The 23,343-nt window shown below is 34.0% G+C and overlaps 1 protein-coding gene across 13 annotated transcripts in view; it reads left to right on the top strand.

The window, feature by feature from the left end:
* Positions 1-23,343, top strand: part of EPHA6 (EPH receptor A6) — an 811,402-nt gene that overhangs the window by 94,200 nt on the left and 693,859 nt on the right. For 3 of the 13 annotated variants that reach the window (XM_032406364.1, XM_032406365.1, XM_032406362.1), the window contains exon 3: positions 6,373-6,445. The exons of the other annotated variants lie outside the window; for them this stretch is intronic. In XM_032406364.1, the coding sequence (XP_032262255.1) occupies positions 6,373-6,445 (73 nt within the window). The remainder of the gene's footprint in view (positions 1-6,372; positions 6,446-23,343) is intronic. 13 annotated transcript variants of the gene reach the window in all.

Here is a 23,343-nt window from a genome sequence, read left to right on the forward strand (position 1 = left end):
TCTATAGTTAAGAGTCTGTTTCTTGGTTTGTCTCTCGCTCCCTTTTTTTTCCCTTTCCTCATTTGTTTCTTAAATTCCATATGAGTGAAATTATATGGTATTTGTCTTTCTCTGACTTATTTCACTTAGTATAATACTCTCTAGCTCCACCTATGTTGTTGCAAATGGCAAGATTTCATTCTTTTTTATGGCTGAATAATATTCCACTGTATGTGTATACCACATCTTCTTTATCCATTTATCAATTGAATGACACTTGGGCTGCTTTCATATCTTAGCTATTGTAGATAATGCTGCTATAAACATAGGGGTGCATGTATCCCTTTGAATTCTTGTTTTTGTATTCTTTGGGTAAACACCAGTAGTGCAATTGCTGGATTGTAGGGTAGTTCTATTTTTAGCCTTTTCAGGAACCTCCATGAGGTTTTCCACAGTGGCTGCACCAGTTTGCATTCCCACCAACAGTGCAAGAGGGTTCCCCTTTCTCTACATCCTCACCAAGACCTATTTTTTCTTGTGTTGTTGATTTTAGCCATTCTGACAAGTGTGACATGATATTGCATTGTAGTTTTGATTTGTATTTCTCTGATGATGATGGATGTTGAACATCTATCTTTTCATGTGTCTGTTGGCCATCTGGATGTCTTCTTTGGAGAAATCTCTGTTCATGTCTTCTGCCCATTTTAAATTGAATTATTTGTTTTTTTGAGTGTTGTCTAACCCTTTATCAGATATGTCATTTGCAAATATCTTTTCCCGTTCTGTAGGTTGCATTGTAATTTTGTTGTTTCCTTCACTGTGCAGGAGCTTTTTATTTGATGTAGTCCAAATAGTTTATTTTTTCTTTTGTTTCCCTTGCCTCAGAGGACTTATCTAGGAAAAAAGTTGCTACAGCTCATGCTTTCTTCTAAGATTTTTATATTTTAAGGTCTCACATTTAGGTCTTTAATCAAATTTGAGTTTATTTTTGTGTATGGCATAAGAAAGTGGTCTAGTTTCATTCTTCTGCATGTTGCTGTCCAGTTTCCCAATACCATTTGTTGAAGATACTGTCTTTTTCCCATTGTGTATTCTTTCCTGCTTTGTTGAAGATTAATTGACCATATAATTGTGGGTTTGTTTCTGGGTTTTCTGTTCTATTCTATTGATCTAGGTGTTTATATTTTTATTTTTTTTTCACATTATATTTCATTTTTTTAATTTTATTTTATTATGTTATGTTAATCACCATACATTACATCATTAGTTTTTGATGTAGTGTTCCATGATTCATTGTTTACGTATAACACCCAGTGCTCCACTCAGTACGTACCCTCTTTAATACCCATTACCAGGCTAACCCATCCGCCACCTCCCTCCCCTTTAGAACCCTCAGTTTGTTTCTCAGAGTCTATAGTCTCTCATGGTTCGTCTCCTGCTCTGATTCCCCTCCACTTCATTTTTCCCTTCCTACGATCTTCTTCTTTTTTTTTTTTAACATATAATGTATTATTTGTTTCAGAGGTACAGGTCTGTGATTCAACAGTCTTACACAATTCACAGCACTCACCATAGCACATACCCTCCCCAGTGTCTATCACCCAGCCACCCCATCCCTCCCACCCCCCACCACTCCAGCAACCCTCAGTTTGTTTCCTGAGGTTAAGAATTCCTCATATCAGTGAGATCGTATGATATATGTCTTTCTCTGATTGACTTGTTTCGCTTAGCATAATATCTAGGTGTTTATTTTTATACAGTACCATACTGTTTTGATTACCACAGCTTTGTAATATAACTTGAAGCCCAGAATTGTGATATCTCTAGCTTTGCTTTTCTGTTTCAAGATTGCTGTAGTCATTTTGTATCTTTTGTGGTTCCATACAAATTTTAAGATTGTTCTAGTTCTATGAACAATGCTGTTGGTATTTTGATAGGGATTGCATTAAATGGGTAGATTGCCTTGGGTAGTATAGACATTTTAACAGTGTTCCCCCAATTCCTGACTATGGAATGTCTTTCCATTTCTTTGTGTCTTCAGTTTCTCTCATCATTATTTTATAGTTTTCAGAGTACAGATCTTTCACCTCTTTGGTTAGGTTTATTCCTAGGTATCTTATTATTTTGGTGCAATTTTCAATGGGATTGTTTTGTCAGTTTCTCTTTCTGCTGCTTCATTATTGGTGTATAAAACTGCAACACATTTCTGTATATTGATTTTGTATCCTGTGACTTTACTGAATTTGTTTATCAGTTCTAGCAGTTTTTGGTGGAGTCTTTGGGTTTTTTATATATAGTATCCTGCCATCTGCAAATAGTGAAAGATTTACTTCTTCCTTGCTGATTTAGATGTCTTCTATTTCTTTTAGTTGTCTGATTGCTGTGGCTAGGAATTCCAGTACTATGTTGTATAGAAGTGATAAGAGTAGACATCCTTGTTTTGTTCCTGATCTTAAAGGATAGCTCTGTTTTTCCTCATTAAGGATGATTGATTTTAGCTGTGGGTTTTTCATATATGGCCTTTATTATGTTGAGCTATGTTCCCTCTAAACTTACTTTGTTGAAGGTTTTTATCATGAATGGATGTACTTTGTCAAATGCTTTTTCTGTGTCTATTGAAATGATCATATGGTTATTATCCTTTCTGTTATTAATATGATGTATCACATTGATTTGCAAATATTAAACCACCCTTGCAACCCAGGAATAAATCCCACTTCATCTTGATGAATGATTTTTTTTCTAATGTATTATTGGATCTGGTCTGCTAGTGTTTTGTTGAGGATTTTTACCCCTGTGTTCATCAGAGATATTGGCCTGTAGTTCTCTTTTTCAGTGGTGTCTTTACCTGGTTTTGGTAGCAGGGTAATTCTGGCCTCATAGAATGAATTAGAAAGTTTTCTTTTCTTTTTTTTTTTTTTTTTAATAGTTTGAGAAGAATAGGTATTAACGTTTCTTTAAATGTTTCATAGAATTCACCTGTGAGGCCATCTGGTCCTGGACTTTTTGTTTGCTGGGAATTTTTTGATTACTGATTCAATTTCTTTGCTGGTTATTGGTCTGTTCAAATTTTCTATTTCTTCCTGTTTCCAGTTTGGTAGGTTATATGTTTCTAGGAATTTATCCATTTCTCCTTGGTCATCCAATTCATTGGGATATATCTTTTTCATAATATTCTCTTATGATTGTATTTCTATGGTGTTGGTTGTTATTTTTCCTCTCTCATTTGTGCTTTTATTTATGAGTCCTTTCTCTTTTTTATTGATAATTCTGGCTAGAAGTTTATGATAATGTTACTGATTTTTTTCAAAGAACCAGCCCCTGGTTTCATTGATCTGTTGTATAGTTTCTATGTCATTTATTACTGCTGTAATCTTTATTATTTCCTTCCTTCTGCTGACTTTAGGTTTCATTTGTTGTTCTTTTTCTAGTTCCTTTAGGTGTAAGGTAGGTTTCCTGGAAGGTATTTTTTATTTGTTGTACTTACAGGTAAATATGTATGAAGACTTAAAGACATCACTGTTATTTCCTACAGAGAGAGTGGGATAATTATGCCAACATCACAAAACGTATTGCTAATTTAATATGTCAGAGTATTATATTACCAATAAGACAAAAGATGGGAAAAGACCATGGAAAGGGCTAGGGCAGTGGAAACCTCTTGGCATTATTTAGTACCTTGTGAGATTGCTGCATTGGAAGAATGACCATATTTGCTGTTGAATTGAGCAGATATTTGGCAGAAAGTTATTTTTAAAGCAATGGATTAGTCTTGTCTAGTAGGAACATAAAAACCTCTCTGATTAATTCCAACACAGGAATTAAAATAGAAAATTATTTACAAACATGTTAGAAGGACTGGAGGAGTAAAAGATGGAAGTAAATATGCTTAAAGATCAGTTATTGCAGGAAACTACTATTACTTTTAGGACTGGAGGGGCAAAAAAAAGTGATTATCCAGAGTCCCATGATGGAATGCCGCTGTGGCCACTTCTGTTGTTGAAATGACTCTCCATTTTTCAGCAAGCCAGGCGTCACACACATCTACTGATACTGCCAGAATTTTGGCTAGCTCAATCCAGCCGAAGCTCTTGGATTCATCTATAATGTGGCTGGTGTCCACATCTCAGTTGCTGCTGCTGCATTATCTGTTGCCAGAGCCAGTGAGTCTTGCTGCTGGGGACTGCTGGACTTCCCCTCCTCTGCTGCCAGGGCCAGAAGCACAACAGGGGAGCAACAATGCCTTTTCTCTTGCTTTTAATCTCCTATCAGTGTCTCTCACTGACAGAATCCAGCTGAAAGTTAGGGAGCAACTGATTCTGGGAAATTGCCACTGCTTGTGCTAATTATATTAATTAATTTAAATAATTAATTTAACAAACATATATCGAACATTTGCTGTGTGTCAGATATATTTTAAACACCAGGGACTCAAAAATGAACCAAACAGATGAAACACCTGCCTCTGTGGTGCTTACATTTAAACAGAGAGAGAAAGGAAATAATGGTATATATAAGTTACTATGATATAAAGTGGTGACTAGGGCTAAGAAGAAATAAAGTAATGAGAGAAGAGTGACAAACCAATGGTGAAATGGTGCTGGAGTTGGACAAGATCTCACTGATAATATTTGAGAAAAACTCTGAAAAAAAAAAAAAGGATGGTGAGCCATGTGGATATCTGGGAAGACTCTTCTTGGGAGAGGTATCATCTAATGCAAAGCCTTTCAAGTTTGGATGATTCACAAGTATAAGGAAAAATCATGGGAACTGGTATAGCTAGTGTGAAGGGGCAAGAGTTGCAGGAGTTGAGGACAAAGAGGTATCATTCCCCTCCCCCCTGTATTAATAACAAGTAGCTCATTTGACTCCAATGTTCTATGGAACTCTATTTGAAAGGCTCTGTTCAGAAGGTATGACAGAAATTTGTCAATATTTGTCAGGATTCCAACCCTGGCAGTACTTCTAAATTTGATGTACAGGATGATGATATTCATGAAGTTCCTGCCAAATAGCTCTCAAAAAAATGAAAACCATAATATTTTACTTGTCAAATTAAAATTGTAAACAGACGATAACACTGACAAAAGAGCATTAAAACTAGTGTTCATGTTCATGCTAATAGCACTGTATATATGGGAAAGCAGATTCATACCATGAACCATAAAACCAGTAATATTCTTACCTGGTATTACCATTTATGAGAATCTCAACTAGGAAATGCACAAAGTACATGTGACACGTGCTTGAAGATGTTAATTGCCTAGTTATTTAACATTTCTAAAATAACAAAGAAAAATGGCTTTAGAATTCAAAGTACATTAATATTTATGATAGTACAAATAGTTTCACTAAATCATAGATGTTTTATAGTGACTTAGGTCTTAAGATCTTTAAGAACTCCAAGGTCTTAAGATCTTTCCTGTTCTGTGAGTAATTTTATAGGAATATTTAGTTTTAAAATTCTTTGAAAATTATTTTAAGTAAGATATAGAATGTTCTTCCTGTGTTTAAATTTTTTAACTGCAATTTTAAAGTTCAGAAGTGTTAGTCTGAGCTTAGAGGACTGAATTCATATAATTAAGTTTGAAAATACAGATTTTTAAAAAATCATATGGAATGTTATATCTTTCTACAAAGAAAATAAATACAAAATTAATTTAAAAGTTATTAATGTTATCTAAGTATTTTACAGTTTTGTGAGCACTGGATTCTAGAATGGTAAAGGTAATTGAACTGAAATACTTCATGTGTTTTGTCACTTGTAGAAAAACTTGTAGCTTATAGAAAAGCTTATAGCGTGTAGGAAAGAAGACTATTAATTATTCTCATCAGGTTTTACTCACTATTATAGGAATCACCAAGCATGGTAGTCTCTACAGATGCTAGAGAAGCAAAAGTGGTTTTAACTTACCATATGGATCTTTTAAATATAGTAATTTTTTAGTCTATAAGAGTTACGACTTTTATCATAGGTTGCTTACACTTTGTAGAATCTCATATTTAAAATGTTTTAATTATAATAATTTTGTAAATACATAGTTAACCTATGTAGGAATGTGTGTGTTCATGCTCACATGTGTGCACACGCACACACACTTATAGGTAGTAGTTCAAAACTCAAGATTACATCTTGTAAAATCTGGGTATGATAGGTCTTATGTGTACAAATCATACTGAGAAATCATTGAGAAACCCCAGGGAGTTATCCACCCATAAAATATTATTTTTTTCTTTTTTTCCTTTTTCTTAAAAAAGCTGAATTGTCCAAATTCATTTACCAAGTGATTGCTAAGCATAGCTGCAAGAGAGAGAGAGGTGGCAGGCAATACAAATTCCATTCCCCCTACTTTCTCTCTCTCTCTCTCTTTGTTTTTACTTTTATTTCTGCAGATCCTGCAGTCTCAGATTTCCACTCTGTTCTGACCAACACTATGTGAAGTGGGTCAAGTGTCAGCCATCTTTGGTAAGTTTCACTAAAGCCCAGGCTTTTGTCTTCCCTTGTTCTCAGTTTCTTTATTCCTGGACTCCTATTCCTCATGCTCTAACACCTGCTTCACAATGCATCAAGACCCTCTTGTCTCACTTGTTTACCCATTGAGCATCTTGAACATTCTGGCAACAAGGGAACTCATATCAAAGCTATTCCAGTCCACACATCCCGACATGCCATGTGTTTGTGCCCTGTCATATCTTTTTTTTTTTTATAAAGAATATCTTTGTGTCTTTGCACCCTTGAATATAATTTCTAGTTACAGCATTTGTTCTTTGTCTTAATTTTCTATGCTGTTTCTTGTAATCTCCAAGACTACATAGCGCAGCAAAATTCTACAGTAGTTGGCTTAGGGCAACCATTGAAGTAGGAGGTAAGGAGACTTCAAGATATATTTTTCTTAAGAAAGTTTAGACTAGAGTACAGAAAGGTAGAGCAGAATTTGGGTCACTGGAAATAGAGAAACCAGGACATGGGAAGGATGGCGATAAGAGAAAGGACACAGGGTTTCTGCAAGGATAAGATTATCAGGTCTGGGATTGTAGGACACTGAGGTGCCAGATAAATGACTCCTGGATTCCCGGTAGGAGTGGTAGACAGCAAAAGAGTCAGGAATTGGATACTGAGGAAATGGGGTCCACAAAAGTAGACCCCTCAGTTGGGTTTATAAATATGACTTCTTGCCACTTGTCTTACTCTTGATGGAATATGATGGAAAGTGATAATTATAAGATCTGTAGAAGTAAAATAAAAATAGTAATACAATTACAAATAATTTGTGTGCCTCTGATTTCTGTCATGTATCATTCATTAAAATATGCTTAGCACTTTCTTGAGAATTTTACTATAGATACCTTGAATGCAAATATTTTAGGGTTGACCACTTGAATAATTCACCTTATCTTATAATAGTAATTGTGCACCTGTTGTGTTCAAGGGACTGTTACAGATGTTATTTATTATATGCTCTACTGAAAAAAATGTTTATTTCTTTTTATTATTACAATTATCTGTTATGAATATGGAATAGTTGCAAATAAGATATATTAGCTTCTGATGTCTTGCAACTATTTCTAGACCTCTATTTTTGATAATAAGGGAAAATATTTTGATATTTTCCTTCTGTTGTTTTATAGTTGCCTTATTTTTTCATTTTTTGTTTGCATTGATATAGAAGCTTTTGTTTGCATTGATACTCTCAATTTTAGTATCTTTTATATTCAGTAAAAGTTGTCAGGTTCAAGAGAATATACAGGGATATTTCATGTTTTTTACTTTCTGTAATTAACTATTTTATTATTGATTTTTAAGATATCCAGTACTGCCTTCCTAAAGTCATATATTTGGTATAATAATTTATAGTATATTCCGAGATATACAACTTTGAGAAAATGTCAAAATCCAGTACCATTCAAACAAATAAATTTATTTTTTTTTAGCTTTCTCTTCTATTGGCCTATATTACATGTTAATATATAATTTCATTCCAAAGGCCAATTTAGTCTTATATACTTAATACTTTCTATTTTCTTCTACAAATATAGGAATAAAATTGAATAACCACAGAATTTTGCAAAATGCTTCAGATATTTTACCAGAAGTTTTCCATATCCGATCACCAATGATAAAGTGTGGTGATACGAAATACTGACTTGTATAGCTTTTTTATAAGACTGAATTTTCTGTTGCATGTTTTGCATACTTTCTGTACTGGGATAGCTTATTTGTAGTTCTTAGCTGAGGTCAATAGGTAGGGTAAAAATTATATTTCTTCATTGTTTTTTATTCAGATTTTAGCAATTTCACTTCATATTCTGAGATGACAATATTATTAACTGAGTGAGTCAATGAAGTACAGTGGAATCTAGTGGTAGCTGGGTGGGAGAGTTGGTTGGATATGAGAAGATTGCTGTAGAGACAGAGAAGTAAGCATTTGTGTTGTTTAATTTTACAATAAAGACAATATTTTTTCTATATTCTTATTGTTGTAAACTGTTGATGACTTTGAAAGCAAAAGCTATTTGAGTTTATTTGGAGGCACTAAGATGAAAGGATCATCTTAATCCAGTCTTAAGGGGATGGCTTTGTTGACATTAATCTACTATGAGCCAGAAATAAAGTTTTCAGAGATTTGTAAAGTAATTGAAACACTGGGAAAGATGAAAAACAACAACCAGAGATTTCTTTTGCTTTATATTGATTCAGTTAGTGAGCAATATAGTCTTCAAGATTTCAGCAATAGATGTAGAAAGGTGTGGCCAGATAGACTTTTGATGGCAGATAGGATATTTTTCATGTTCCTTTAACTGATTTTTTTTTTTAAGATTTTATTTATTTATTGGACAGAGAAAGACACAGCAAGAGAGGGAACACAAGCAGGGGGAGTGGGAGAGGGAGAAGCAGGCCTCCCGCCAAGCAGGGAGCCCGATGCAGGGCTCGATTCCAGGACCCTGGGATCATGACCTGAGCCGAAAGCAGACGCTTAATGACTGAACCACCCAGGAGGCCCTTAACTGATTGGTTTTTTTTTGTTCTGTCCTTAAATTAAATAGTTTGGATAGATTTTTCAGGACAGAATGGTCCTGAAATGGTATATTAACTTCCTAAAGAATTAGTTTTTAAACTAATATAGTTACTGTAGGTGAGAATTATTTGGGTACATCTCTCAGGTTATTAAGAAAAAAAACGATAATTATTTAAAAATTTCTTAGTCTGGCCCACTAGATTCAGAATCTTTGAATTAATTTTTAAAAATAAGGACCAGTGAATAATTCTGGAATAAAGAAAAATGTAATATGAATTTTCACAAATATCTTTACTTGTTTGATTAATATTTATAATTTTCTGCTATCTTCCTCCCACTGACATTTGGGAATGGCAAATATCCACATGTAAGATCTTAAACCAAATGTACAATGTGTGTATGTTTATAATAAAAATAACAATGTCTGTCATTTTGTTTACTGTTTATAGTATATTCTGAGATATACAGTATATATATTCAGTATATATTTGTTTAAATATAAATTTATTTATATTTTACCTCTTTCCAGGAAAGATATGAGGCAACTGATCATAACACTCTGATTTCCATGTGAATTAATTTATAACTTTGAAAATAAATATGGAATAACTTTTTAATGTATTCTAAATATTGCATCTTAAGAAGCCTTCACAGTAACTTTTATGTTGAGGGTACTCAATATATGTTTTTTATGTAAATGAATGGAATGAAGTCAAAAGACATAATAGATCTCCAGTGAATTGTATAACTCAACAGTTATGTAACATCTGGAATACCATGGCCTAAAATCTCAACTTACTTTAACAGGAAACTGTGGATGAGAGTTATGAATGTTGATTTTGCTGCAGTTTATGCTTGATCTTGAGCAAGATCTTGTGTGTTTCTGGGCATATATTTCTTCAACCATACAATGTGGGAATTGGTCTAGGCATAATCTAAGCTTCCACCCTTCTATCTGGTGTCCAGGAATAGCCCATTTGGGCTTATATCCTCCCATAACTAGTTAGCTTATTAATTACTGAGTATACCCAACTCATATCTGTGTAATTCTAAATGCCAATAAAGCTTTTCTTATACTGAGCTAAAATCTGTCTTCCTAAGTTTTGTCTTGTTCATAAGTGCTGAGTGTGCCTTCAGTATATTCATAAAAAAAAAAAATTATTGATGAAAATGTTTTGCAGGACTGGACAGGACATTATGTTATGGTTACATTTTTAAACAACAACAACATTTGTCAATCCATTTTTAATCAGTACCTTTTGAACATGGCCATTCAATTAGTAGTAATTAAATAATTGTCCTTGTGGTTCCACCAACACTTTTCCATTGTGCACAGAAGGACATCACAGAAACTTGACAAATGCGTTCAAAGTCCTAATCCATTTTTTTCCTTTTTTTTAATTATGTTATGTTAATCACCATACATTACATCTTTAGTTTTTGATGTAGTGTTCCATGATTCATTGTTTGCGTATAATACCCAGGGCTCCATTCAGTACCTGCCCTCTTTAATACCCATCACCAGGCTAACCATCCCCCCACCCCCTCCCCTCTAGAACCCTCAGTTTCTCAGAGTCCATAGTCTGTCATGGTTCGTCTCCCCATCTGATCCCCCACCCCTTCATTTTTCCCTTCCTATGATCTTCTTCTTTTTTTTTTTAACATATAATGTATTATTTGTTTCAGAGGTACAGGTCTGTGATTCAACAGTCTTACACAATTCACAGCGCCCACCAAAGCACATACCCTCCCCAATGTCTATCATCCAGCCACCCCATCCCTCCCACCCCCCACCACTCCAGCAACCCTCAGTTTGTTTCCTGAGGTTAAGAATTCCTCATATCAGTGAGATCATATGATACATGTCTTTCTCTGATTGACTTATTTTCGCTCAGCATAATACCCTCCAGTTCCATCCACATCGTTGCAAATGGCAAGATTTCATTCCTTTTGATGGCTGCATAATATTCCATCATATATATATACCACTCTTCTTTATCCGTTCATCTGTCAATGGACATCTTGGCTCTTTCCATAGTTTGGCTATTGTGGACATTGCTGCTATAAACATCGGGGCATGTACCCCTTCGGATCCCTACATTTGTATCTTTGGGGTAAATACCCTGTAGTGCAATTGCTGGGTCATATGGTAGCTTTATTTTCAACTTTTTGAGGAGCCCCCATACTGTTTTCCAGAGTGGCTGCACCAGCTTGCATTCCCACCAACAGTGTAGGAGGGTTCCCCTTTCTCCACACCCCCGCCAACATCTGTCGTTTCCTGACTTGTTAATTTTAGCCATTCTGACTGGTTTGAAGTGGTATCTCATTGAGGTTTTCATTTGGATTTCCCTGATGCCGAGTGATGTTGAGCACTTTTTCATGGATCTGTTGGCCATTTGGATGTCTTCTTTGGAAAAATGTTTGTTCATGTCTTCTGCCCATTTCTTGATTGGATCATTTGTTCTTTGGGTGTTGAGTTTGATAAGTTCTTTATAGATTTTGGATACTAGCCCTTTATCTGATATGTCATTTGCAAATATCTTCTCCCATTCTGTCAGTTGTCTTTTGGTTTTGTTGACTGTTTCTTTTGCTGTGCAAAAGCTTTTTATCTTGATGACGTCCCCATAGTTCATTTTTGCCCTTGCTTCCCTTGCCTTTGGCGATGTTTCTAGGAAGAAGTTGCCGTGGCTGAGGTCGAAGACATTGCTGCCTGTGTTCTCCTCTAGGATTTTGATGGACTACTATATCACATTTAGGTCTTTCATCCATTTTGAGTCTATTTTTGTGTGTGGTGTAAGGAAATGGTCCAGTTTCATTCCTCTGCATGTGGCTGTCCAAATTTCCCAACACCATTTGTTGAGAGACTGTCTTTTTTCCGTTGGACATTCTTTCATGCTTTGTCGAAGATTAGTTGACCATAGAGTTGAGGGTCCATTTCTGGGCTCTCTATTCTGTTCCATTGATCTATATGTCTGTTTTTGTGCCAGTACCATACTGTTTTGATGATGACAGCTTCGTAATAGAGCTTGAAGTCTGGAATTGTGATGGCACCAGCTTTGCTTTTCTTTTTCAACATTCCTCTGGCTATTCAGGATCTTTTCTGGTTCCATTACAAATTTTAGGATTATTTGTTCCATTTCTTTGAAAAAAGTGGATGGTATTTTGATAGGGATTGCATTAAATGTGTAGATTGCTCTAGGTAGCATTGACATCTTCACAATATTTGTTCTTCCAATCCATGAGCATGGAACGTTTTTCCATTTCTTTGTGTCTTCCTCAATTTCTTTCATGAGTATTTTATAGTTTTCTGAGTACAGATTCTTTGCCTCTTTGGTTAGATTTGTTCCTAGGTATCTTATGGTTTGGGGTGCAATTATAAGTGGGATTGACTCCTTAATTTTTCTTCCTTCTGTCTTGTTGTTGGTGTATAGGAATGCCACTGATTTCTGTGCATTGATTTTATATCCTGCCACTTCACTGAATTCCTGTATGAGTTCTAGCAGTTTTGGGGTGGAGTCTTTTGGGTTTTCCACATAAAGTATCCTATCATCTGCAAAGAGTGAGAGTTTGACTTCTTCTTTGCCGATTCGGATGCCTTTTATTTCTTTTTGTTGTCTGATTGCTGTGGCTAGGACTTTTAATACTATGTTGAATAGCAGTGGTGATAGTGGACATCCCTGCTGTGTTCCTGACCTTAGGGGGAAAGGTCCTAATCCATTTTGATGGCTGCATTTTCTAAGAAGGAAGGATGTATGAAAGGAGGGAGGGAGAGAAGGAAGGCAGAAGAGAGGAAGGAAAGAATGAAGGAATTCATTTACATAGATAAGACTTGCTATTAGAAAATCCATAGGGTTCTTCTTTTTTTTTTTTGAAGATTTTATTTATTTATCTGTCAGAGAGAGAGAGAGACCACAAGCAGGGGGAGCAGCAAGCAGAGGGAGGAGCAGCCTCCCCACTGAGCAAGGAGCCCGATGCGGGACTCAATCCCAGGACCCTGGGATCATGACCTGAGCTGAAGGCAGGTGCTTAAAGGACTGAGCCACCCAGGTGTCCCCATAGGGTTCTTAATATGCAAGAATTTTGCTTTGCAAATATGATTCCCTCTATATGTTCAGTTTATCCATGTATAAGTCATGAACCAATTGCCAATCAATAATGGAAATAACAGATATATCCTCACGAAATTTATAGGCTAGCAAGAGATAGAAAAAAGTGAACAGGAAATTCCAATACTGTGAGATAAATGTGTTGATGTGAAAAATACCTGGGTCCTGTGAAATAATAGAGGAAGCACCAACCCCAGTGATAGAGGTTAAGTAAAGCATCTTAAGAAAAGTAGCATCTTATTGGAGACCTGAAGTTTGGGTGGGATTTAATCAGGCAAAAAGTGGAAAGGCAAAAGTTTTTTAGAAATAATCAGAAGTCCTTAAGCAAGAGAGAGCACAGTGATTTAAAGAAAGGAAACATGGTTGAATATTCTAGCAGCATGGTTTTTGAGAGAGGGAAAAAGCAGTATAAGATGGAACTAGAGAATATCCAAGAGTTTTTTTTTTTTTATTTTTTTATTGAAGTATAATTACCATACCATGTTATACTAGTTACAGGTGTACAACATATCAATTCAACGATTACATATGTTAGTACTCATCAATATAAGTATAGTCACCATCTATTACCATACAACATAACAATATTATTTAATGTATTTCCTATGCTCTACTTTTTATCTGTGTGACTTATTTATTTTATAACTGAAAGTTTGTCCGCCTTAATCTCCTTCATCTAAATTCCACCCATCACCCTACCCATTTCCCCTCTGGCAACCAGGAGTTTGTTTTCTGTATTTAAGAGTCTAGGGTTTTTATCTGTTTCTCCTTTTATTTGTTTTGTTTTTTAGATTCCACATATAAATGAAACATATGGCATTTGTCTTCCTCTAACTTATTTCTCTTAGCATAATACCCTCTAAGTCCACCTATGTTATAACAAATTGCAAGATCCTATTCTTTTTATTGGCTGAGTAATATTCCAGTGTGTGTGTGTGTGTGTGTGTGTGTGTGTGTGTGTGTGTGTGTATACACACACACACATATATATATATACCACATCTTCTTTGTCCATTCATCTATCTATCTATCTGTCATGGACACTTCTGATGCTTCCATATGTTGACTGCTGTAAATAATGCTGCAGTAAACATAGGTGTGTATGTATCTTTTCAAATTAGTGTTTTTGTTCTCTTTGGGTAAATACCCAGTAGTGGAATTACTGGATCATATCGTATTTCATTCTGTAATTTTTTTATTCAAGTATAATTTACATACAGTGTTATATTAGTTTCAGGTGTACAATATAATATATATTATAATATGTATTTTAATATATTTAATATAGTTTTAAATTTTTCAGGAACCTTCATACTGCTTCTTGTAGTGGCTGCACTAATTTATATTCCCACCAGTGGTGCACAAGGGTTCCTTTTTTTCTGCATTCTCACCAACACTTACTATTTCTTGTCTTTTTGATTCTAGCCATTCTGATATCTCATTATGGTTTTGATTTGCATTTTTGTGATGATGAGTGATGTTGAACATCTTTTCGTGTGTCTCTTGGCCATCTGTGTGTCTTTGGAAAAATGCCTGTGCCCATTCTTAATCAGATTATTTGGAGTTTTTTGGGGTTGAATTATATAAATTCTTTATATATTTTGACTATTAACCCTTATGGGATGTATCATTTGCAAATATCTTCTCCCATTCAGTAGGTTGCCTTTTTGTTTTGTTGATGGTTTCCTTCACTGTGCAAAAGCTTTTTATTCTGATGTGGTCCCAGTAGTTTATTTTGTTTTTGTTTCCCTTACCCAAAGAGACATGTCTAGAAAAATATTGCTATGGCTGATGTCAAAGAAATTATTGCCTGTTTTCTTCTAAGAATTTTATGGTCTCACATTTCACATTTAGTTCTTTAATCTATTTTGAGTTTATTTTTGCCTATAGTGTGAAAGTGTGGTCATGTCTCATTCTTTTGAATGCTGCTGTCCAGTTTTTCTAGCAGCATTTATTGAAGAGACTGTCTTTTCCTCATTGTATATTCTTGCCTCCTTTTTCATAGAATAATTGAGCATATATAAATGTGGGGCTTATTTCTGGGCTTTCTCTTGTTCCCCTATCTATGCGTCTGTTTCTGTGCAGTACCATAGTGTTTTGATTATTACAGCTTTGTAGTACATCTTGAAATCCAAGATTGTGTTTTGAAAGGTGTTGTATATGTTACATTAAAGAATATGGATTTCATTCTAAGGGAGTGACACAGTTCAGTTTATACAATGAAGGTCCCTGTGGCTACAGACCCTGCTCTGTCTTACTGTATATTGCACGCTTTAAAACTTTTAGTAGGGGAGAATTTCCTAACTTCCCAAACCTGATCATATCCCCCTTGCATATGCTCTTTAGCACTTTGCACTTCACCTGCAGAATGCATGTTATAATTATAATAGGATAATAAATTGTGAGATTAGATGTTCGCTGTCATAATCTCTGGGTCATAATCTCTGAGATAGTAGAGACCAAACTGTCTGGTATATTGCTGTATCATCAGCATGTCTCAGTACCTTTTATGTATGTTTTGAATGAATGATCTATAGGAATTTAAGTACCATGAATAAGAATAATTTAGTTAAAGAGAACTAAAAATCAGTGATGATTTTAATCTCTTTTCTTTCTCATTCTTTTTTTTTCAAATGTTTTATTTATTTATTCATAAGAGTCAGAGAGAGAGAGAGGCAGAGGCAGAGGGAGAAGCAGGCTCCCTGCCTAGCAGGGAGCCCAATGCGGAACTCGATTCCAGGACCCTGGGATCATGACCTGAGCCGAAGGCAGATACTTAACCATCTGAGCCACCCAGGCGCCCCCCCCCCCTTTTTTTTTAAATGTTTTCTTTCTCATTCTTATCTCCTTGATAAGACAGATATTTGTTGAGGACCTTTCTATTGCAAGTGTTGTGATAGAAACTAAGGAAGATAAGTGATGTGGTATGTGAATAATAAATATTTTAAAAATTGCTACAATTCAAGCAAAGTATATTGTAGAGGTACAATCAGCAATATTAAATAAACAACTAAAGGTATAGATTTCTTCATCTCATTACAACTTAAAAAAAAAGTTTTATCTTTTATAGATCTCTTATATTCCTGAAGCTGCATGTTAACTTTCAAATGTTTTTTTATACCAAAATAGAAAGAATTGCCTTAGTTGAGCTTTTAAAGTATAATTACAAACTTGCTGTTAGTGATTTGTTAAGATAAAACAGTAGTCTAAAAGATTAGGAGATATTGATGAATTGGAAATAGCTACCTTTTTGCTATTCTTAAAAATCTACTGATGTTTTTTGATCAATGATAAGTTAAGTGCTTGTCTATTCAGGAAAGTTTTAAATTATGTAAAAATAAAATGTTTTTTAGCTGCAAAAGTGAATATGACTTGAGACACTTTGTAATTATGTTTTTCAAAAAGCCATTCTAGTTATGAAAGCAACCACAAATGTACTGATAAAAGTACTTAAATTCAAAAGGATCTATGTAGAATTTTGGCTTCCAAAGCAAATATTAAGTTGAAAAATTTCTGGCAAAGTTAATTTCAGCTCTTAAAGTTATCATTTGTGGTTTAAAAAGAACAGGAATTCTAGAGAACCCAACTCAGTGGAATTTATACAGTGTATAAAGAAACTACTTCATAATTTTTGGCAGAGTTGAATGGCAACATGGCAGTTTAGAAGAGAAACTCCTAGTAAAGGTTATAGGTATTAACCAGAAAGAAAAGAAAGTTGGGAGAATCTTGTTTGCTATGGAAATAAGATTTATACGTATTCTGGAATAAAATTCTCTGTTTTGATTCCCCTGCTTGCACTCTTTCTGATATTGAAATAGAAATTAAAAGTATGTTGAAGAAGATTATCTGAATTCTTTTGTGAGACTGTGAGAAAGTTGTGAGGTAAAAAGAAAAATCAAATTTCAATTGACCAAAATTACATATACAAATTAGTGAAGAACAGTGTTAAGAAACAAAAACTTTTAGATAGGTAATTCAATCAAATAATTTTTGTGTTAGTATTTAAACATTAAATATGGGTTCTATGGATTGAATCTGAAAGTTTATAAAATTATGGGCACATTAAGTCATCAGGTTTTAAAAAACTACAGACTGTGAAGAAATAAGGTATGTCTTCTTTAAAGGAAAATAAGGGAAAAAGAAATAAAAGTAAGCCATAGTAGCTACCAATTATATTTTAATGTAAGGAAAATGTCACATATATTCAAGTACGTGTTTCTTTATATTGCTTTAAAATTGAGCATTTGCAAATAATGAATCATTGAACACTATGTCAAAAACTAATGATGTACTATATGTTGGCTAATTGAATTTAAAGAAAAAAATTCTATTAAGAAAACAAAAAAATTGAGCATTCCTTTATTTGTGTGTTTTAATTATTTACATTTTAGTGTTAATAAGAAGCTTTTTTTTCTGTAAGTGGTACTTAGTAATTTAGGCAAATACAACGTATCTGTACCTGAAGAAAACCGTTGTTCCCTAATGAAAGCTATGGAATTACTGACTTAAAGTATAGGAATGGTTAAATTGTTATTGTTTGGCTAGAATGGGAAGTCATGAGGGGAATAAATTCCACCTACTATGTACCTAATACTTTACATTTATTTTGAAATTAATTCTCACAAAAATTCTTTCATTAATTGCTATTCTCATTTTATAGATAAGGAAACTAAAGCTAATAAAGTATAAGAAAATTTCTTTTTTTTCTAAAGATTTTATTTATTTATTAGAGAGAGAGAGCGAGAGAGAGCACGAGAAGGGCGAGAGCACAAGCTGGGGTGCAGGGTGGGGGGTGAGGAGAGCACAGAGCATGAGCCAGCCTGGGGACAGGCAGATTCCCTGCTGAGCAGGGAGCCCAACCCTGGGATCATGACCTGATCTGATGGCAGACACTTAATCGACTGAGCCACCCAGGCACCCCAGTATAAGAAAATGTCTTACATAATACCAGCATTTTTTTTTTTTCAGGGAGTCAAGATTTAAATAAAAAATATGTCTCACTCTAATCCATGTTCTTCCCTTTACGCTACAATAGCCCTTCCACATGATGTTGATTATGGTAACAATTGCAGCAGCAGTAGAAATAATACTAGTAATAGCATACATTTACTGGGCTTACTGTGTTCCAGACATGTCCCCAACACATTGTATACATTAATTCCATTTAATCTGAAAAAGAAATCTATGAGGAGTGCCTGGGTGGCTCAGTCTGTTGAGCTCCCAACTCTTGATTTCAGCTCAGGTAATGATCTCAAGGTTGTGAAATCAAACCCCGGGTTGGATTCTGCACTCAGGAGGCAGTTGGCTTGAGATTCTCTCTTTCCCTCTACGCCTCCACCCCCACGCATACTTGTGCTCTCTCTCTAAAATAAATGAATAAATCTTTAAAAGAAAAAAGGACTCTATGAAATTTGTACTGTTTTGTCCTAGTTTTACAGGTGAGAAGAAGTAATTAGGAAATAGGAGAAACCACCGTTGTATGGATATGTGTAGGTTTATGTGATCCTAGAAATGCAGGTAGTGAAATGCAGGCCTTTAATAAATTAAAATTTTATAATACTTTGTATTTCAATGTGGTTTTAAATATATGTCATCCTTTTAATAATTTACGGTTTAAAAATGCTGATAATTGGGGTGCCTGGGTGGCTCAGTTGGTTAAGCGACTGCCTTCAGCTCAGGTCATGATCCTGGAGTCCCTGGATCGAGTCCTGCATCGGGCTCCCTGCTCGGCAGGGAGTCTGCTTCTCCCTCTGACCCTCCCCCCTCTCATGTGCTTGCTCTCTCTCATTCTCTCTCTCTCTCAAATAAATAAATAAAATCTTAAAAAAAAAATAAAAATAAAAATAAAAAAATAAAAATGCTGATAATTGAGTCCTTGAAAAGGTTATAAAGTATTCAAGTCCTAAGGAAAGAGAAATGCAGAAGAGACCTATTCATATTTGTGGCTGGGTAAAAGAATGATGTGGGTATATTTGAACTTCTTAGTCTCATATAAAAGACACAATTAAATTTGCTTTTTGACTTAGGAGTTTGAGAACAGAACTTTAGGGAACCAGTCCACATTGGTTGTCTGTAAACAGGTGTCTAACTGGAGATAGAAATGGTGATATTGATCTCTGTAAAGGTGAAAGGAATAAAAGCATAATTAATAATTCTCTTAATTGAAGTGCAGAGAGTAGTTGAAATCCTCTTGTAGGCTTTTCTTTGTATCATCTTTACCACATTTGGTAATAGTAGCATGGTAGTATTATTGGCATTACTTGATAGGTTAATAAATATCCTTCTGTACTGAGGGAAAAAAATATATGGAGTAGTCTTGAAGGGACCACAGAAAAAACAATGAACTGCAGTGTGGAATGGTAGACATTAAGTTGGGTCTAACATGGCAGAATGCATAAAAGACTGTCTTTTGATTAAAAGACTTATTACTACCTGAGGAGACCATTATTATTATTGGTCTCCAGAATCAGGGGGTCAATGAATTCAAAATACTGGGCAATCAGAAGATGTAAGAACACCCCCCTATTGCAAAGACCCAAACTCAATAAAATTTGCAAAATGAGAAATCAGTATGTTTTATTAATTAACTTGTGTAACCTCATACTTAGTAATCTTCAAAAGTGTGGAAGATTTAGTATTTGTGAATATCTACAGTGCCATTAATTCTTCAATTTTATAATTACAGCTAAAGAATTATTTCCAGTGGGACTCCTTTGATTCTCTCCTATGTGGTATCTTTCAAAGATTTTTGCCATAGACAGTATAATTTTTACATTGCAATCCAGTATTTAGAAAGTCATAAAAATACTTGTCCTTACTACTTTCTATTTTACTTTTTCTAGTCTCTCCTCCTACCCCTCCCCTGTCTCTATCTCCCGTCCATCTTTTCTTTTTTTTTCCCCCATCTTCGTAGTCATGACCCACTAAATTATTTTGATGACCCAGTCATGATTGAGATTTGCAGTGCATAGAGATTGGAGCACAAAAAAGATTATGAGTTATAGATAATTATTACTAAATTTGCATATATGCTAGAGGTTCAAATAGGTTTAAGAGAAAAACAACAAATGGTATACTTTTCCAAATGGGTAAAATTGCATTTTAAATTTAAATATTAAATATTTATAGTCTAATGTTATTAAAACATGAAAATTATCCTTTTAGTTAATTACCTTTAAGATTTCAAAAGTTGTGCTATGATATAGCACAACTATATCATATATAGTTATATATAAAATGGATAGTATATAAAGTATATATCATATATATATATTTAACAGATAGTTAACATATAATGATTAGTTAATATATAAAAGCATTGCCTGATGGCTAAAATTTCTATATGATGGATAGTTAATATAACTATAACAGATAGTTAATATATAAAAGCATTGCCTGATGGCTATACTTTCTTTGCCCATTCAGTGATGGAAGGCAAAGTGCAAGACAGCAAAGAGATATGAGTAGGAAATGTATGAGTTTATACTTTGGGACCTTACTTTATAAGGCTTTTTGAAATTGTGTTTTAATAGTATTTTAAATAATTTGTATTTGGATTTCATATTCATTTAGTAAAAATAAGCATTTCACATTACAAACATGGATTGAAGTGTGTATAAAACATAAAGGAAAATATCACCCTAATTTAAAAAAGTTAGATGTCAGATGCTTGGTGTCTGTTCATGGAATCTAGAAATAAGTCAGTCAAAACATGTTTTAGGAACTCTTTTGAAAGAGATTTTGAAACAGTATTTTGTACAGGTTTCCAATAAGAAGGTTAATGTTTGAGCTTATAAAGCAAATGACCAGAATCCTACCATGAGATGTCTTACCAGAATGTTTATGACTGTAAAACTTTTAAATTACTTCTTATAATGGGCAAAATAAAATACCATAGAAACTATGGTATTTTATGCAGTGTGTGGCAGGAAAGGTGGAAAGCTAGTTAACGACTTTGAAATCTTAAAAAAATAATTGAATATTTTATAGAGTTATGTGTAAATTGTCCTGATTTTATGAAGTGGTGCTTTCAGAAAAAAAATAACATTTTTAGAGATAGTTTAAATTCAGTCTATTATACAGTCTTTATTCGAATTATATAGAAACTTACTTAGTAATATTCCTTTATTTATTTATTTTTTATTAACATGCAATGTATTATTTGTTTCAGGAGTATAGGTCTGTGATTCATCACTCTTATACAATTCACAGTGCTCACCATAGCACATACCCTTCTCAATGTCCATCAACCAGCCACCCCATCCCTCCCACGCCCCTCCACTCCAGCAACCCTCAGTTTGTTTCCTGAGATTAAGAGTCTTTGTCTCCCTCTCTGGTTTTGTCTTGTTTCATTTTTCCCTCCCTTCAGTAATATTTCTTATTAGTTTATTTTTTTTAATGTTTAGATTCTAGCTTATATGTGAGGAATGACCAAAAGCAATTGTAGTGATATGAAAGCATAGTATATTACATTTGATTTGTTACTTTATTTCACATTCTTATATATTTAAGTTTCTGACTGATAAATTTCTATCGGGGGAGAGAAGTTTTTTCATTTATAATACTACATAATGAATTTAAAGTGTTCTTGAATTAATTTTTTAAATAAATCAAATACATAAGTAAAGAAATATTACTTTAATAAAATACCTATGTCACTATTTCTTTTTTTTTTTTTTAAGATTTTATTTATTTGACAGGGAGAGGCACAGTGAGAGAGGGAACACCAGCAGGGGGAGTAGGAGAGGGAGAAGCAGGCTTCCCGCAGAGCAGGGAGCCCGATGCGGGGCTCGATCCCAAGACCCTGGGATCATGACCTGAGCTGAAAGCAGACGCTTAACGACTGAGCCACCCAGGCGCCCCTGTCACAATTTCTTAATATCAGCTGGGAAATTTTATAGTTGACATAAAACAAAATCTAAGTTATCCCTCTTCATTCTACTACATTATTCATAAATAAGATATGGCAACAATAGAGTATGGCCATTTTTAATAACTGTGTATTTGGAAAAAATGTCTATTCTTCGCAGGGTTTAAGGATGTGTTTTATTTTTATCATTAATATCAACAGTAAATGATTAGATAATACATTAGAATACTACTGTGCAAACCAGAGGAAATACGAAGTATCATGAATTTCAAAATTAGAGAATCTTTTTGGGAATAACAAAAGCTCATAGATTCAGGTTTGAGAACAAGGATTAAATTTACATGTCTATACATAAAATACATAATAAAAGAAGATTTAGAAAGTATTCAATTAAAGTTTGTGGCAGGATAATAGATTCCATAGAAATTCATAAAAGTACATTAATATTATCTACAAAGGAATGTTATGTTGTCTCTTGCTTAAAAATGATTCATTTAGGCACTTCATTTAATTTAGCTTTAGGGAATTTTTTATATTTATGTCTATTTCAATAAGAGTAACTATCTTTTTTCAGTCTACCGAGGCAGGGTTTTTAATTGACTGTAATAGCTTTTAGGTATTGGATACTATTTAAAGTCTCATAGATATAAAACCCTATGCCTTTGGCCAAAGTAGAAATGTGTGTCCATCTCTAATAATACTTTCCTTAATATTTCTTCATTTGACAAATCACTTTGCTGCAAGCTCTTTGTGTTAATAAATATATTGTGGATTTTTTTTCCTTTATTTTCCGTTCTGTGTTGTCTTAGTATTACACTACTCTATAGAAGAAGAAAAGGAGTGCATACAAATCATAGTGCATCTCTGAGTCTAAATCTGTAACTTGTAAAGCTCTCCTTTGGTAATTACCCACTTATTTGATTTAAATACTCATTAAAAAATAAATTTTTAACTAGTAGTATATGTAACAGCTAAAACCATAAAGCTTCTAGGAAAGAAAAACAACAAGAGAATACATGACCTAGAAGTAGGCAAAGATTTCTTAGAGACTACTCAAAATACTTGCATTACAAATTAAGTTAAGGAGACAAGGGAAAAGGCAACAGAAGTTGATATTATCTTTTGCTTCTCATTGTAATAAATGGTTGGTAGAAGAAAATAGTAAAAAAAAAAATTGCCAGAATAGTTGTATGTTACATAAATTTTCTTTATCAATAAGTGACATGTTTTCCTATGACAAAAGATGTTTAAACTTAAACTTTAAATTAAAATCAAATTGATTGGTGGAAAAGTGATTAAGTGATGGAAAATGCACAGGATTTAAGGGTATAATTTTCATCTACTTATCATAAATTCAAAAGATTCCCTTTCA

Source organism: Phoca vitulina, unplaced genomic scaffold, assembly GCF_004348235.1.
Source record: "Phoca vitulina isolate PV1807 unplaced genomic scaffold, GSC_HSeal_1.0 scaffold8, whole genome shotgun sequence".
Classification (NCBI taxonomy): domain Eukaryota; kingdom Metazoa; phylum Chordata; class Mammalia; order Carnivora; family Phocidae; genus Phoca; species Phoca vitulina.